General features: G+C 51.1%; 2 protein-coding genes across 6 annotated transcripts in view; both read right to left on the bottom strand.

Moving 5' to 3' along the window:
- LOC120861279 (histone-lysine N-methyltransferase 2D-like) overlaps positions 1-9,346 on the bottom strand; it is a 41,274-nt gene extending 31,928 nt beyond the window's left edge. For all 5 annotated transcript variants that reach the window (XM_040236904.1, XM_040236908.1, XM_040236907.1 and 2 more), the window contains exons 1-10: positions 7,189-9,346; positions 2,922-3,007; positions 2,546-2,672; positions 2,140-2,363; positions 1,916-2,025; positions 1,621-1,783; positions 892-1,057; positions 685-799; positions 377-534; positions 35-180 (exon numbers count right to left, since the gene is read on the bottom strand). In XM_040236904.1, coding sequence (XP_040092838.1) covers positions 35-180; positions 377-534; positions 685-799; positions 892-1,057; positions 1,621-1,783; positions 1,916-2,025; positions 2,140-2,363; positions 2,546-2,672; positions 2,922-2,970 — 1,258 coding nt within the window. In that variant the 5' untranslated portion in view covers positions 2,971-3,007; positions 7,189-9,346. The remainder of the gene's footprint in view (positions 1-34; positions 181-376; positions 535-684; positions 800-891; positions 1,058-1,620; positions 1,784-1,915; positions 2,026-2,139; positions 2,364-2,545; positions 2,673-2,921; positions 3,008-7,188) is intronic.
- Positions 9,347-11,596: 2,250 nt separating this feature from the next.
- On the bottom strand, positions 11,597-14,817 carry LOC120861277 (GTPase RhebL1). Its single transcript, XM_040236903.1, has 8 exons — positions 14,566-14,817; positions 13,883-13,954; positions 13,480-13,547; positions 13,126-13,208; positions 12,979-13,035; positions 12,731-12,778; positions 12,313-12,394; positions 11,597-12,133 (listed from the first exon to the last, which is right to left on the bottom strand). Exons 1-8 carry the CDS (start codon positions 14,615-14,617, stop codon positions 12,044-12,046), a joined length of 552 nt encoding a protein of 183 aa, XP_040092837.1. The 5' UTR covers positions 14,618-14,817; the 3' UTR covers positions 11,597-12,043.
- Between the last annotated feature and the right edge of the window lie 2,616 nt (positions 14,818-17,433).

Below are 17,433 nucleotides of genomic sequence, written 5' to 3'. Positions count from 1 at the left end.
GGATTACTTTCAGGAACCCTCAAACCCTACTCACCTAGTGGTTTGGCTTCACATTGCAGGGGCCCCGGTTCCTTGGGTTGCATAGAGGTCACGTGTCCACCCTTTGGCTGCCCTTGGCACGCAATGTACAGACTACTGGGCTCATCAGTGGGGGTAGCGCCAGGCTCTGGGGGTGAGAATCTGCAGAGGGCACGGGAAGCCGACTCGCATCACCTACTGACCCCTCTAGAGCACACAGGGGTGAGGCATGGATGCTCTGGAATGTACTGCTCACCCGAGGGCCCTCCTCTCAAAGGCTGTTTGCTTGAACACAACCCCTGCCCATCTCAGTACCTCCCAGGCCCCCTCCCAATCTCTGCCAATCCACACCACTTACCTGCTACAGACCGGAGGGTGCTGCTCAGCACGAGAACTGACAGGCTGTCCTCCCGGGGCTTTGTGACAGCGGTGACAGAGCGAGTAGTTCTCAAACCACTCAGAGTTGGGATTCAGCTCAGCTGAGCCTGCCCCACAGGCCCGGCACACCCGGCATGCCTAGCAGAAGGGAACAAGCCAAATGGCCACCAGTCAGACAACAGAGATGCAAAGGCGGGAGAAGAGCACAGGGCATGTCCCAACAGAGAAACCTGGGGCACTGCAGGAGGTGGAATTAGGGAGAGTAAGGCAGCACTGGGGCACACTCACCTTGCACTTCCAAGAGTGAGCAGGCAGTTCCTCCATTGGTGGTGTCAGGCAGAAGGTATGGTATCCTTTGTCACACGTCTCACAGACCAACATCTTAGAGTCATTCCCAGGTTTCCTGCGGGGGTACGTAACAGGGTTCTCCCTGCCCTCCTTTTCAACCCTGACCTGTGCTTCACCTAAGGTTCCCTTCTGCCCTCCCACTTTTACCTGCAAGCTTGGCACACTTTGCATTCAGGGCACTGCCAGCCAGCACGCTTGCGGGCAGTCAGAGCAGTGTCCAGACAGGCCCCGTGATAGTGATGCCCACAGCTGGTACAGAAGAACAGGTCACATAATTCCCCTGGCCCCTCACATACTGCACAGCGAGCCTCCTCTGCAATAAGAAGGGAAGGATGACACAGGTCAGCTATGGATTCCTTATAGGACTCAGCACAGTGCTGTCTATATAACCGGCATTTCACAGACACAGAATGAACAGAGTTTCTGACTGTCTGCCTGACATATGCCAGGCGCTGCTCTGGGCACTGCACTGCGTCGTGCGTGTATGCTCAGTCATTTCAGTCGCGCCCGACTCTGAGACCCCATGGACTGTAGCCCACAAAGCTCCTCTGTCCATGGGATTCTCCAGGCAAGGATATGGAGTGGGTTGCCATGCCCTCCTCCAGGGGATCTTTCCAACTAGGGATCGAACCCACATCTTTAACTTCTGCACTAGCAGGCAGGTTCTTTACCACTAGTGCCACCTGGAAAACCCAGGCACTACAGAGATCACGGTAAATGAGACAGGCAAAGCCACTGCACTCAGAGTCCAAGCCTATTTTCATGGGGCAGACTGACAGCACGTAATTACAGATTTCGGAGCACTCTGCAGAGCATAAAAACCCCAGCAGCCGTGGACCCTCACGTGTCCCCTGTCCAAGCGGCAGGACTTCTCACCCAGATGTGCGGCCCCCTCACTGTGCTCTGGGCATAGCAGCTGCAGTGTTTTCATGGATAAGAAGGAACCGCTGGCAGTTGCACAGGGGAAGTGGTAAAGACGTGAACATCCAGGCGAGCGGCAAGGGATGGAGGCACCAAGTCTGGTGCAGTGGGAGCAGCGCTGCCGGAGTGGAAACAAAGCCTCAGCACTGGCCAGCTCTCTCCAGAGCCACAGACCAGGCACAGTTCTACCCCAGTATGCCCTCTGCCCACCCTGCCCTTTGCCTGTGCCATTCCCTGGCCCCCACCCCACCTGTGAGATCCCTGAGAAGATGGCCTTGTCCACACCACATAGTTCTGGGCCCTCCTGCCCCCATACGCCTGCCGACCACGCAGCGCACCAATGGTGAGCCCAGCAGGACCCTTTATAGGTGGAAAGAGGGAAAACAGTTAACAAGAACGTGACCCCTGGTTCAGGACCACCTAGCCCTACCCCATTTCCTTCCCAAGTCAGCTACCCTACTTCCCTTCCCTTACCTCCAGGTTCTCCGAGGTGGGCAGGTGTCAGGCCCTCAGGAAAACCAATCTGTGATAGGTCCTCGCTGGGCAGCGCTCCCTCATTGGGCCCTGGGTTCCCCCCAGGGGACACCACGGGACACCGGGGCCAGTCAAATGGCAACTCAAAGCGCCGTAGCTCCCGCTGCCCATGTAGACTGGGCTCTCCGCAGTTACAGAGAGCACAACGCCGCACTGGACCCCCGCTGTGAACACACAAGCATCAGCACCACGCTGGTTCTGCCCTAGGGCACCCTCAACAACCCCACGACTTGGCACACCTATGCTTCCTGAACACTCATTTCCTAAATCTTCCACTTTGAAAGCCCCAGATGCTCGAATCAAGTCTTCATACATTTTTATATCCTCATTTCCCCAAACTAGTTACCTGCAGTCCTGGGGAGGCTCCTGAAGCCGGGGACCCCCAGAACTGGGCACAGAGACCTCCCCAACATGTGGTTTGGGAAGGTCTGGCTCAGTGGCACCTGACTCCTCGGAGGCTGCAGGTCCATCAGCTGAATGAACAAAGAAAAAAGATGTATCAGCCATTATCCTCTGTTTAATACCAGTCCACTCATCAGACCCATGAAATTACCCAAAACCCTTGGTGGATAACAGTGATGGCATTTCAACTTCTGTCCCAAAGAACAAAGTCCTTCAATTATTAGCTGTCTATCAGACAGACTTAGCTTCTGTCCCTATGCTAGGACAAGAAATCTAAGATTTCCTGGGAAGAACAGAAACCCAGTGTTTGTCCTACCCACCTGCTGGTTCCGAATCTTTATCCTCACCAGGCGGCTTCGGGCTGTCCATCCCTCTCTCCGACTGGGCAGAGCCCTCTCGGGGAGACCTGTCAGAGCCAAGAGATATCTATTTGTCTAGGAAGTCTTCCCACTAAACACTTTGCTCCAAATCCTAAGGAGAAGGCAGCTAATGTTATCTAGAACCTATAGAAATCAAAACAAAATCACACCTACAAACTCCTGTACTAATGACAAGGAAAATCCTTCTCCCCAACCCTTGTCCCACCGTCTACTTCCCCTCCAATAAACACATATCCCCTTCTTCCACTCTGAATTCCTGGGGGATCCACTTTCCATCTCCTGCCTAAGAGTTCCCAGGACAACCAGAAGCACCCACAAGCTACATCTAGTACAGTATCCCTCTTTGCCTCACATCTGAGTTCTTGGCTGCTGGTAGGCCCTATCCCTTGGACTTTTCCCTCAGTTCTCAAGTCAGCTACCATCCTAGAGGTCTTTCAGCACTAACTCAGGAATAGTCATAAACCAAGAAGTCTGAGTTCAGCTGAAATCCCTCTACTGGAGACCAAATTTGGGGTCTTGCAAGATGTAGAACATGTTACTGGAACAAAAGCCCAGCTGTGGATGGATCTCCCCCACCTCCACTGGTTTCAACCAGAATATTCCAATCATAACAGAAGAAACTCCCCATTTCCCACCTACTGCCCATCTAAATCTAACTCAGGCCCACCCCCTGGCCCCTGCCATGACTGAGCTCAAGTTCTCACCCAGCCTGAAGGCCTCAGGTCGTTGCCCTTAGCAACGCCAACTGCCCTTCCTCCTTACATGTCCCTAGAAGTTAACAGAAGGGGCCTTAAGAGTTACTGAGCATGTGTAGCCAGGCCTGGTGCTAGGCATGCTGGGAGTTGTAGTCTCAGGAAGCACACAGCCACTTGGAGCTGTTCTAAACAGGGGCAGGACACAGCAAAGCAGCTTCCTTCCTCTTCCGTCAGGCACGGTTTCCACACACACTATGGGGGTGGGGGGTAACGGTCCCCTCTTCAAAGATATGCCTGCCTATCCCAGAGCCAAATGAAACACACTGAAGTTATACCTAAGAAGGTCAAGATCCACACCTTTTGGCATATTTTCCTAAATCTCAGAGGAAACTAATAAACACAGTACAAAAAAGAGAGAAGTAAAGAATTACAGAGCTGAGGAAGAGGAAAGGGGTCCTACAGAAGAAGGAAGAAAGGGACAGGTGCCAACAGCTCTTAGTGGGAAGGGTAGGGGCTTAAGCAGAGAAACTATAGAAAGTATTATTTTCCCATAGCAGGTGGAGCAGGTTAGAGAACTCTAAATGAAAGTTTGAGAATTTTCTGTCTCCCCTTTTCCACTCCTCTTATTTAACCAGAAGGACCACACCAATCTTTGTAAAGACAAGCCTCTCTCCCCACACCAAATACCCCAGTCAGCTACTTGGGGTTGAGTGCATGGGGCAGATGAGACTGGAGGAATCCTCAAAGGTGCCCAGGATCCATAAATCAATTACCTAAGAACCACACTATTGGTGCTCTTTCCCTGAGTTAATACTCCATTTCCAGAGACTGGCAATGGGCCGCATGGGACATGCCACAGGAAGGGAAATTTTTACTCTTTTCCCTTTACACTATTAGATTCTACTGGGAAAGTGAAGTATCACACCTGATACCTGCTACGTTTACTCCCAGATCATCTCTTTCCCAAACCTGTCACTCACATAATCACACCTAAAAGGAAAGCAGGGTAGCCATCTAGCCAGCCCAGAGAAATGATGCTCTGGCACTTCAAGAGCCTCCCCAGAAGCCACCTATGTGAAGTAGGGGTTGGAGGTCAGGGCACCAGCTAGGCTCCTCTTCCTATTCAGCCATTCAAGGCCTGACCACACCCAGAAGGCTTCAAAGTTTCTTAAACATGTGTAACTTTTGTGGTACCTTACCACTAAATGCCCCCAAGAGCTTCCAACTGTTGTGCTCTCCAAGTTGAGGCTAAAGGAGTCACAAACAGCAAGCAATCAAAAGCAACAGTGATAGCGCAGTGGGTGGGAGGACTGCCTCACACAAGGCCAGAGGGACAAATTCCTCCGCCCTCCCCCAAGCGCAGCCCTCTCAAGCTGGTAACGCGGGCACTGCCTGGGGAGGTGCAGAAACCACCTTCATCCAGCTTTGGGAAACAGTTCCAACATCCTCCAAAGCTGCTGCCTCATTTATGGAAGACGAGAGATAAGCCAAGGGTTGAGTGTCCTCCAAGCTGGACCAGAGAATCCAGAGGCTCTTCTAAGGAGTCCCATTTCCCTACCTGGCAGTCCAGCACCTGCCCCCCCAATGCTGAGTGCAAGTTGTCAGGCCCCTGAACAGATCTAAACAAATAAAAACCACAGGTTCCCCTGTCCCAGCATTCACAGCCAGAAAAACACATATACACCAAGGGTTTTCCCCTGGATCTAAACTGGGCTAAGGCCTGGCCAGGCTTCCTCAAGGGAACTAGGGATCCTAGAGAAACACAGATCTAGGGAGTGAAACCATGGTGGGTCCATTTGACCCCAGGCTGAAGAGGCCTAGGACAGCAAGGAAGAAGGCAGGGATTCAATCTCAACCCACTCTCCTCCCTGCCTCCATCCCAGACCAAAAGCTTTAGCTCCATTATGCCAGCCAGAGGGGAAATGGAGGCTTGGAGAGGTGAAAGGCTGAAGCAAGCCCCTGAGTGAACAGCTCTTCTGTAGGACTCAGGACTTCCTGGTTCCCAGCCTGAGAATCAAACCACACCTCTCCCCACCCCCATTTTGGGCTGGCCCTCCAGGGAAGAACCCAAATGGCAACAGGGGCTCTGGAGACCCTCCGAACTATCCCTGGGTCATCCTAGGGTCAGCTACAGCCAAAAAGGAGTGGTGTCTCTTAAGGAAGTTCTTTAGGGACAGACAGCCGGAGAGGCCCTCCACAGGAGGCAAGGGCAGACAACATGGGTGACAGCTAGCCTCATTTCAGCACCCCTGTGCCACCTCTCACCTCAGGATTACCACCCCAAAAATCTTTCAAGGGCAAACCCCTATTCTGTCCTTTCCGAGACCAGGCTCAAAGTGGTCGAGCCTCTGTATGTTGGAGGGGACAGAATGAGGGAGCAAAACACAGCAGCCAAATCCTGGCTGGGCAGCATGACAGCTGTGAGAGGGGCTGTCCCAGCCCAGGGTCCAGAGGCTCATGCTGCACCCTTCATGCAATCACACACACTCCCCTTCTCCCCAACACCTCCTGCTAGGGCTGAAAACACTGGCTTCAGAGACATGCTCCTATCAGGTCATTTCTCCTCCAAAGAGGTACAGGCCACCCTATTCTGCAAGGCTGGGACTGGATCACAGGACTAGTTAACATTCCCTGACTGAAAAAGGTTGGCGAGGTCTGGGAGGGGCCCTGCAGGACTGGCCAGAGACTTGTGGGCAACCAGGCCCGGAGAAAGCGGGAGACAAAAGCCATTTTTTGCAGCCCACATTCACAGGGAGCAAATCTCAACAGCCTCCTCTATAATCCCCTAGAGATTATGTCCATCCCAAGAGGAGGGAAGGCAAAGCAGGCTAAGACAGCACTAGGCCTCGCTGGGGTCACTTTGCCACGCAGGGGTAGTTTAAAGTTGACCAGCAAGGCCAGAGCTGCCCCCAGCCCCGCCTCCTTCTTGCCCCAGCCACCTCCTTCATCACAATAGTCAGTTTCCACACACTCTGCTCCATGCACAGTGAAATAAGGCCTAGTGCAGGAATCAGGATTCCTTGAGTCTCCCAGAGACTGCTCTCGGCGCCCGGATGAGCAAGAACAACCTTAAAGTCCAACCTGGCGCTAAGTCTGGCCTGGCAGTGGCACCCTACCCCCGCTCCCAAGTTGTTCTATTCCCAAGGCCCACAAGGAACCCTGAAGGAGAAGCAGCTGACTGGGATTGGTGCTGGCATCAGGGCTTGGGTCCTAGTTTAGTAGAGCTCCCCCCAACACAAAAATAAACAGGCAGAGAGACTTTCTGGCCAGGTTCCCAAACTCCCGTGGTTCCCTGAACCCCCAGTCTTTAAAGAGGCACACCCCAGGACACCAGGCCTCGGTTCTCCTCTGGCGACTGGCTCAAGTTCCCTTGACAGACCCTGCCAAAGGAACCCTCCTCAGCTCTGGCACCCCTTTCTCCAACCTACAGGCCAGCTCGGGCCAAGATAGTCCATCTGGCTATGCCCCCAGTCCAACCCTTTCTGGGCCCTGGCCGGGCGGACTTCACTCACCTCTTCACAGGACGATCCAGAAATCCTCATCCGAGAACATGGCCAGAGCCCGGGCCGCTCCCCGACCTCCAACCGCCAGAGCGATCACAGCCGCCCCCCGCACGGGGGGGCTTAAGGGGGCCAAGAACGGTAAATCCAGGTCGGAGTGGCCACCCTCCCCCCCTCAAAAAAAGCAAGAAGCCGAAGAAGGTTCTCTGCCTCGGGTTCCAGCAGTTTAGGTTTCCATGGACAGCCCCAGGGCGGCGAATCCCGAGCGGACACAAAGAGAGCACCGGTGGCTTTGATCTTGGGCGAGCAGGCTCCGCATCCGCGTCGCCGGGCGGCCTCTCAGTCCTAGGGCCGGGCCAGCGCCCCGGCCGCCCGCGCCGGGCTCGGGCGGAACGTCGAGGCTCTCCAGATGGAACGTCGAGGCGCCTCCCCAGCAGCCCGGAAGGAATGCCGCGCCGCCGCGCCGGGCCCGGATGGAACGTGAGACCCTCGCAGGAGCGCCGAGCCCCTCTCCCCCTCGGGCCGGCGCCCCGGGGCCGCGCGAGCTACGGCGACACGGAGCCGGCGGGGCCGCGGGGCTGAACCTGACACACACCCAGTGCTGGGCTCCTCGACCCCGAGCACTCTCCCTCGGCGGCTTCGAGCCCCCCACCTTCTGCTCCCCCCGGGGAAGGGAGGAGGGTAGGTGGGCGAGGAAGAGGAAGGGGCGGGCGGTGCGAGCCCTCTGCCCGCTCCCCTCCGGCCGCTCCAGGCCCTGCGCTCGCCTCCCTTCCCCTCTGGCCTCGGGAGCTGCCCCGCCCCCGGCCTGGCCGGCTCAGATCGGCGGCACCCCCTCGACCCCCGGCTGGCTGTGATCGCGGGGGGCCTAGAGGTGCATGGCCCAACCCCGGCTCCCGGCGCCGGGGGGTCAGGAAACTGAGCGGAAAGTGGGGAACGAGGCAGCCATTTGCAACCGGAGAGGAAAGTAGTGCAGCGCGGCGCCGCTCCGCCTCCCCCCCCTCCGCCTCCTGTTCGGCCGGTAGGGTGGTTCCTGCGAAGGGGCTATTTCCTGGCCCGAGATCTCGGCAGCGGTCGTGAAGATTCAGGAAGCCTCCGGCGCGAGATCCGGGTGGCCCTTTTGCCCGGGGAACCCCACTCCAGAAGGGGAGAAAGGAGAAGACGCGGCCCTATTTTGTGTTGGAGCGGAGCGGCGGAGGGATCCGGTCCTCTCGGAGGAAAGGCTGTGACTCTGCAGTTCTACGCACACGCAGCGGGATCCCTCCGCCATAGGTTAACCCCGACTGCGCCGGGCCGGCCGCTGTGCAGACACGTGGGAATGAAGCCCCCCTCCTCTTCACCCCAGACCTGGAACTGTCTCCTTTACCACCGGGCTAGTAAAACTAGGAAGCTGGGCACTTTCTAATTCCGTTTCGCTGGAGTTATCGGCCCCTGAAACTCTTAGCTGCTCCTTGCCTTGGCCAGGAGCAATCTTTCCCGGGAGGGGGATGGAAGAAGAGCCTGGAGATTGGCCGCTGCTCTGCATCCTGGGAACTGGAGTCCGCAAATGGAGAAAGTGAGGCACGGCGCCTGGCGCTGCAAAGGGTGGGTTCCTGCCACGTTCGGGGGCCTAAAGGAAAGCGGAACGAGTCCCTAGTCGTTCTGCTGGCTCTCAACCCCCCTCGAGAGGAAAGAGCACTGTTAGTGCCTCCACAATCACCTCCCCTGTCAAAACAGAAATGCAGTTTCCCCTCCTTTCCCGGGTGCTCCCAGCCCCAGCCCTTCTTTCCGAATCTTCAGGGCCTGGACTCCCCAGCCACCCCCCCCACCCCTTTCAGTAAACAGAGGGCATGTAACTTGTAGCCTTGCTACATGGCCAGAGTACTGTTACTCTACGCAAGATCCCAAAACAGCTTGCAGGGACACCCCCTCGCGCCCCCCCCCCCCCCGTCACCAATTAGTCTGGATGAGAAAGGATTGGAATGACTTCTCTGCATTAACTCTACCCACGGGATAAACAGGAGGAGACAAATTAACAAATGCGCTGGATACTTAATATATTCTTAGTTATTCCTCACCCTCGTTATGAATTAATGTGGAATTATGTCCATATTACAGATGAAGAGATTGACACTAAAATACATAAAATTGTTCAACAAACCACGTCTAGTGAGAAGTTGAGCCTTGCCGTAATGCAAGCCAATGGCCATGTTTGTCCTAGGATGTGTTTGTGTATATAAATATATATATATATTTTTAATTATTTTAATATGTGGAGAAAGACACAGACAAATCAGGTGCAGGGCTGGTTTTGTGGGAAGGGGTTTACAGTGCTGTCCAATAGAACTTTCTGCAATGATAGAAATGCCCTATACACTCATGTGGCTTAGTCACATGTAGCTATTGGGTACTTTGAAAAGTAAGTGGTGCAACTGAGGAACTTTTAATTTTATAAAATTTTAAAACTAAGTAGCAATATATGACTTGTAGCTTTTATATTGGACAGTGCAGAAGACCTAAATGCCTACTGGCCAGAGTCATAGGAGGGATCAGGACTAGGTATGTCTTGGCTAGCCAGATACTGACATATGCTCTGCACTGACCATTCAGGTCTAATTCAGCAAGAGTCCAGCAGTAACTCCTCACCTGTAAATGGAAGGCCTCTCCTTACTTTCTGCACCCAGAGGCCAGGAGGCAGACCCTCACCAGAAAAACCTCAAATAATACAATAGCCATCTTTTAAGGGTGAGGACCTATGCTAAGCATTTCATATATCACCTTAGTTTTATTCTTACCTCAATCCTATGAGGAAGGTTTAACTACACATAGTAAATGAGAAACTAAGAGAGGTTCAGAGGCTCAGAGAGTTTTAAGTGTCTTCCTAGGGTCACACAGTTAAGTGGAAGAGTAACTCTTTAACCCAGCCATTAACCACTATTCTTTACTACTATCAGGCTTTGAGATTGTTTGATATGACTCTCGAAAACCTGATATTTGTTATCCCATTTCAAACCTCATGGACATAACAATAGTATAGATACCTGTAATGAGAATTCCAGGTCTGATGTGCAAAAAGACCTAATATTAGTGTAAGGAGAGAGGCTGATGAGAACCCTAAAGAGATTCCTGAGTCCCTAAGAGATTGCTCTTTGGAATATGCTTTTTTTTGCAGCCCTTATTTCTTTTTAGATTCTATATCACAGATGCAGAAGCTGCCGGCAGGACTTTTAAAAACGAGCATGACAAACGTCACCCCCAATTATAAGCCCAACTAGCCTGGAGCCAGGCAATAACAAGGTCATAGCTAAAAATCACACCCGGATTTTGTCCATTTTTCCCAACTAAGTGCGTTGACAGAGTACCTCAGGCTCTCACAGTTGGCAGAACTCTATGCCTTTCCTGTGAAGGATACCATTCAGGTCACCCTTATAAGTCGTTGCAGGAGGTATTAGGCCACTTAGGACCTAGGGCTGCTGGGGAAGGGGTGGGGGTAAAGGCAGTTAGGACTAAACTTTCCTAGCTGAACCCATCCTTCTACTGAGGTGGTGGGTCAGTAAGAACAGAAGCAATAGCCTTTGACATCTGGAAAAGGTAACACAACTTCAAAAGTGTGAAAGGTATGAAAAAAGCAAAGAACATCTATTTTGATGAAAGGCACTTGGAGAGATGAGGAGCAGGGAGTGAGGGTTGATCGGGGCATTATTTCTTCCTTTATTCAACTCTCTTAAAAAGTTAAAATCTTCGCAACACTTTAGTCCCTGCCTTCACACTACTTCACAGTTGTTACATCATTTGGAACGAGGGTCTTTCTTCGAACCCAAACGTATCCTCTCTTGAGTTCCAACAAATCCCAAGGCCCCAGGAGGGAAGCTAGGGCAGCATGTGGCAGCTGGCCACTAGAGGGCGGTGTTTCTGTAGTTAAGGGGGTTGTGCTGCTAAGTCGCTTCAGTCGTGTCCGACTCTGTGCGACCCCATAGACGGCAGCCCACCAGGCTCCCCCGTCCCTGGGATTCTCCAGGCAAGAACACTGGAGTGGGTTGCCATTTCCTTCTCCAGTGCATGAAAGTGAAAAGTGAAAGTGAAGTCGCTCAGTCGTGTCCAACTCTTAGCGATCCCATGGACTGCAGCCTACCAAGCTCCTCTGTCCATGGGATTTTCCAGGCAAGAGTGGGGTGCCACTGCCTTCTCCAAAGGGGGTTGTGAGAGCCTACAAATTTGGATGAGAGTGGCAGTCAGTTGGTTACCTGTATGGGAGAACACGGTAAAAAAGAAAGTGGGAAAAATAAGTATTAAGTCTTAGGGTGATGGTCCTGAATGAATGAGGGGTAAGGAATAGGAACACAGTTGAAGGAGTAAAAACCTTGATTCTCTACCAATGGCCAGTCATCACTCCTTAGAAAAGAAGATACTGGCCCTGAGTGCTCCCCAGATACAGAGAAGTCAATTACAAAAAGATTTCTCAGTTTATTTGCATATTTACATCGTCACTCCTGGGAGCCAGCTTCACTTCAGGAGTCCCCAGCTCCCCTCACCCAGCCAACACCCAAAACCTACAGAGGAGACTGGGTCCTGAATAAACAGTGCCCAGGACTCATATCCCAACCCCATAGGTTATCACAGTTCATTTATTTAGCAAAAACAGAGCTAGAGGACAGTGCCCATGAGACATCCTTGCCTCTTTGTAAACATGGACAACCAGGCCACTGGAGCCTGGGTAAGTGTGCAAACATGAGGGTACCTCACTGTGTGCCTAGAGGGCCAGGGACACAGCTGGCAACCAAACAAACCCGTGAAGTCCTGAGGGCGCCCCCACAAGCCCCCACTGGAGCTTGGAAAGTACCAGGGGCAGAATCAAGGCAGCTGCCCCTTGCTCAAGGGCTCATCTCCAGGCTCACATGAGATGGCAGCGGCGCTCTTGCCCATATGAATTTTCCACCCGGGCAATCTCCTGGATGACTTTGGTGAAGATGCCTTGAGTCAGCTGCAAGGGATAAGGATTCAGGGCAAAAAAAAAAAAAAAAAAATTGGTTGAGTTCACTGCCAATACTACCCAACTCTTAGGTGAATGCCCCACTCCCCCACCATCCCCACCACCAAGCAGTGGCATAAAAAGAAAAACACTGCTGCCCCCACCACCCTCCTACTCTTCAGGCCCAATACCTGATTATTTCGAGCAGATGACTCCATAAATGTTGCACCCCAGGATGCTGCCAGCTTCTTCCCCTCAACAGCCTGGACCTCCCTAGAAGCAAATTCAGGACATGAAAATGAAGAATAGCAATGGGCCCCATGTTCTCTGAAAAATCTTTACAGAAACTAGACTTCCTCTGACTCATCTCATTCCAAGGTTTGGGAGAAGGTCTGTGGAAGAAGAAAATATAAGAAAACAAAGGAGCCTAGGACTGAGGCTTGAAATATGAAATTATAGCTTTTGAGATAGAAGGATCATTTTGTCTTAACCTTGAAGTTAGAAACGAAGAAGTAAAACGACTGGTTCAAATCAGTGGCAGAGCCAGGACAAGAGCTTGACCCATTCCTAAACACTTTCCTTTGCCTTAAGCTACAGAGATTTCCATACCTGTCTGGAGAGAGATCGGCCTTGTTTCCCACCAGCACCACCGGAAGCCTGGGAGGAGACAGCAGTTACAACAGAATCCCCTCTGTTCCCCATGGACCCCAACCTCCTTCATGTCATAGCTGGACAATTCCCCATCAAACCAGATAGGATCGATGTTCTGGCTTCCTCCTTAATTTGGATCAATACTCCCCTCTGCCCTTCCTCTTCCCTGGTGTCCACACTATGTCTTTATCCCCTGTGCCACGTACCGGGTTTTCCCGTGGCCTTCATGTAGCTTTTGGTACAGACTCTCAATGACTTGGAAGCTTTAAACACAAGAAAAGAATCTTACAATTTTATTCTGGGACAGCCCTCAGGTCTTCCCAAGTCCACCACTCTCAATCTTGGTCACTTACCTATGCAGAGAGGTGACAGAATACACAAGCACATAACCATGGACCCCAATGATGAATGAATAGGGCAGAATGCTGTACTCATCCTGACAAGAAATAGAAACATCAATACCTTGATTCACAAGACTCAGATGGCCAAGTTTGGTGGGCTGCATCCTGGGGACCCTCCCTGTGGCACTCCCTACTCCGGTCACTTCTATCCAACAAGTATTTATAGAGTAGCTCCAAATAACACTGCACACTGAAATACTGCTAAAATGCTTTTAATACTACTTTACAGATGAGCCTCAGAGGCTACCAGACTTCATCTCCCAGGACTGAACTGCCACATTTAGACACCCTACCCCAAACTGGTACCTGCCCTGCTGTGTCCACCAGGTGTAGGTGAAACTCATCTTTGCCAACAGTCACTATCTTGCTGTAAGCTGAAAAGAAAAGAAAACTTGACTGTGAGGTGCCTTGTAGGGCGAGCAATCTGTGTCCCTATATATTAACACAGATGGGCCAGGTTCAAGGAGCTCTCCAGGAAACTTAAGATACAATGTTAGGCTTCTTATTGTCTACTCATGCACTATCCTGGACTCAGTATCTTGGAAAATGCACACTCTAGCTCCACTCACAGAACAGGATTGACAGAGAAGAGATTCGATTTAATATCTAATTAAATCATCCCTTTGGCACCCGGAAAATCCCAAAGTGTGGCCTTGGGTGGGGCACCCAAGCCCTCCCTACCCCACCCCAAGAGGAGAAATTTACTCACTATTCTCCACAGTAGGATCATAGTCTTCCAGGAACTCGCCCTCCACAAATTGATGTGCTAAAGATGTCTTCCCTGTGGGAAGCAGAGGTAATTGTAGCCAAATCACCCATCCACATTCATTTCCTCTGTCCTTTCGGGCTGTGGCCCTGGACTAAAGGAAACCCCGAATTAGCATCCTAGCCTGTGAATGCCCCATGCAGTGCTTTCCCTTAGACTCCTGCACCCTCTTTTCGCCCCAGGTCTCTGCACCTTGGCCACCGGATGCGTACAGTAGCGACGCAGGAAGCTTTTCCTGCAGTCTTTCCCCACCCAACTCCTGGGAAGATCCGGATTCCCCAGGATTCAGTCAGCCTTGCATCCGACACCTGAGACTTGCCCCACCCAGACCGCGCCCCCGCCATCAAATCCTGCCCCCACCTCCACCCCCCCCAGAGTAACGAACGCTGAGGACCACTGTGATGTTCAAGCAGTAAGCCCATGTATACTCTTCCATGCTCCAGCTTCCTGCCGCCTTGAACACTACCACCACCCCAGCCTTTCCCACTCCAACCTTTCAGTCCTCGCTCTACAAGCTGGTTCTAAGGATGCCACCATTTCTCCCTGGGTCGCCTTCCCTCGGCAGTGCGCCTCCTCTGGCCACAAAGCCGCGGTGCATCGGTGCTCTGCCCTAGACGGAGACTCACCTACAGAACGGTATCCGAGGATGACCACCTTCCTGTAGCGAACTAACGGCATGGCAGGAGCCGGCCCCGAGGGGCTTGCAGAACTTGGAGCTGAGAGAGCCCCAAGAAGAGAAAGTCGCAGTGCAGTCAGGTGTGGCAACCGGCACAGGAAAGTCGCTCACTCTGAAGCTGCCAGGGGCAAGCTAGAGGGAAACCAAAACAAGCGCCGCGCCCGGAGCTGGCCACGTGATCACAACACAGCAAGACTAAGGCGAGGGAGCCGGGCGACCGGGGAACTACACTGCCGCGCCGCTCAGGGCTCCGCCCCCCAGGCCGCTCGCCATTGGTCCATTAGAAAGGATGGGGGCGGAGCCGTTAGCAGGAGGGAAGGGCGGGCCTCACGTGGAGCGGGAGAAAAAGGAGTTGCGCATGCGCACAGTACACCCGGTTCATTCATAAAGAAACAGAAAGGAACCCGGGGTCCTAGAGGTGTTTGCGCGTTTGCAATCTAGTAATAGTGGCTGCAAAGAATCGTGGATGGAAAAGCGTTGTGGCTGGGCTGGAATTTATGGTCAAAAGATTCTAGGTCTCCCTTTTGCAAGATCTCCGGAGTCCTTGGGTAGGGAAAAAAGGCCAAAGTTGTAATATATCCCCCTCCAAACTTTAGCCCCAGATATTTTATTGTCAGGTTTCTGTAGTCTTCCAGGATCTAACTTCGGAACTGCGATTCTTATTCCTTGAAAAATTGTTAGAATTTGTGGCCAAGTCCTCTGAGGTTTAGCTGTTATCGTTATCACAATCAAAGCATTTATTTGTTCAACAAATATTTATTAAGCATATACTATATGTTTTAGTTATTGCTCTATCTTTGAAGATAGAGTGATGAACACAATAGATAAGATCTCTGAGTTCACAAGCTTAAAATTCAGTTGGGAAGAAACAAACATAAACCAGTAAATGTTAGATAATATTAAGTGCAAAAAAAAAGCAATGTTACAAGGGACTTCTGGGTGGTCCAATGCAGAGGACTCTTCGTTCCCAATGCAGAGGTCGGGGTTCAATCCCTGGTCAGGATACTAAGATCCCACATGCTGCAATTAAGACCCTGTGCAGACAAATAAATAAAAATAAGGGGGGGGGGAGAAAAACTGATAAGAAATGACTGGATTAGTCATTAGTGACACAAATTAGTGGCTTTTCATTTCAAAAGAAGCCCCATTTAAGGTGAAGTTCAAATGACAGTAAGGAGCCAGCTAGGTAAACATTCAGACAGAAGAATGCACCGGCACTATGATGGAAAAGTTTGTTAAAATCCAGAAAAGAGAGAGAAAGCCAGTTAGCCTAAAGTAGATGAAGTCTAAGAGGGTCGAAGGTGCTAGCCCATGTAAAGTAGTTTGGGCTAATTCTAAATACCTAGAAAGCTGCTGTTGATGGCTGTTGATGGTGTCATTAAGTAAATTGGGGCATGACATGATCTGAATTGTGTTTCTAAAAGATCTTTCTGACTGTGGAGAATGGATTGGGGTTTGAGAGAAACAGGAACAAGTGGAACAAACAGGGAGATCAGCTAGGAGTCTGCTATTTGTAAACCAGGTAAGGGGTGAGAGTGGCTTGACTCGAGTGAGAGTGGCTTGACTAGAGTGATAGTGATGAATGAATTTCATTCAGAGAATTCGGGGTATGTTTTGAGGCTGAGATTAAGCTCACTTGCTTGCCGAAGGTGTGGATACAGAAGGTGAAGGAGGAAAAAGAGGAAAGAAAACACCTAGGTTTAGAGAGAGTTTTACTTTATGCCAGGAGAATTGCACTGTCATCTTATTTAATATTCACCATAGCCTGAGGTTATTAATTGGCATTGTTCATGCATTCATCAACAAATATTTATCAAACAACCACCATGTCCCAGTCACTTCCAGGTGCTTAGAATACAGCGGTGAACAATACAGACAAGGTCTCTGCTAACAAGGATCAAGTATTCTTTTGGGAGAAGACCAACAATCTAGAAATAAACAGTAAATAAGTTACAATTTAAAAGTAATAACTGCAATGAGAAAAAATAAATAAGACATTAGTGGGCTAGAAAGTAACTTGGGGTGTTATTCCTCTCTTTTTAAAATAATTTTATGTATTCACTTATTTTTTTGGCTGTGCTGGGTCCTTGTTGCTGATCGGGCATTTCTCTCTTTGCAAAGAGCAGGGGCTATTCTCTAGTTGCATTGCTTGGGCTTCTCATTGCAGTGGCTTCTCTTGTTTTGGAGCACAGGCTCTAGGCATGTGGGCTCAGTAGTTGTGGTTCCCATGCTCTAGAGCACAGGCTCAATAATTGTGATTCACAGGCTTAGTTGCTCTGTGACATGTGGGATCTACCCAGACCAGGGTTAGAACCTGTGTCTCCTGCCTTGGCAGGCAGATTCTTTACCACTGAGCCACCAGGTAAGCCCCATACTCTCTTTTTATATATCCTAGAAAGCCTGAGGAGGTAACATTTGTGTCCATGACTTGAGTTGTTGCTGTTTTTTAGTTACTAAGTCATGTCCAAGTCTTTTGCGACCTCATGGACTGCAGCCAGCCAGACTCCTTTGTACATGAGATTTCCCAGATAAAAATACTGGAGTGGGTTGCCATTTCCTTTTCTAGGGGATCTTCCTGACCCAGGGATCAAACCTGCATCTCCTGCGTTGGCAGGTGGATTCTTTACCACTGAGCCACCAGAGAGACTTGAGTAATGGGTAGCTGTAATTACTGTTCTCTTACAGATGTAGAAGCTGAGACTTAGTCATACAGGTAGCATACAAAAGTTATTTCTTCTGGAAGACCCTGATAAGGTGAGCGTGTAGGAGTTAGACTGTATTAGAGGACAGGCTTTATAAAACTAAAGAACCATCTCAT

This window comes from Oryx dammah, unplaced genomic scaffold (genome assembly GCF_014754425.2).
Source record: "Oryx dammah isolate SB20612 unplaced genomic scaffold, SCBI_Odam_1.1 HiC_scaffold_11232, whole genome shotgun sequence".
NCBI classification, from domain to species: Eukaryota; Metazoa; Chordata; class Mammalia; order Artiodactyla; family Bovidae; genus Oryx; species Oryx dammah.
This window is presented reverse-complemented; position numbering and strand designations above follow the sequence as displayed.

What these genes read in the sequence shown, in the direction of transcription:
- LOC120861277 (XM_040236903.1), bottom strand. Translation starts at nt 14,617, where the DNA reads ATGCCGTTAGTTCGCTACAGGAAGGTGGTCATCCTCGGATACCGTTCT. An exon ending in TGGTGGACACAGCAGGGCAG is followed by an intron (nt 13,209 to 13,479) that starts GTACCAGTTTGG and finishes ATTTCTTGTCAG; the next exon opens with GATGAGTACAGCATTCTGCC. An exon ending in TCTGTCACCTCTCTGCATAG is followed by an intron (nt 13,036 to 13,125) that starts GTAAGTGACCAA and finishes TTGTGTTTAAAG; the next exon opens with CTTCCAAGTCATTGAGAGTC.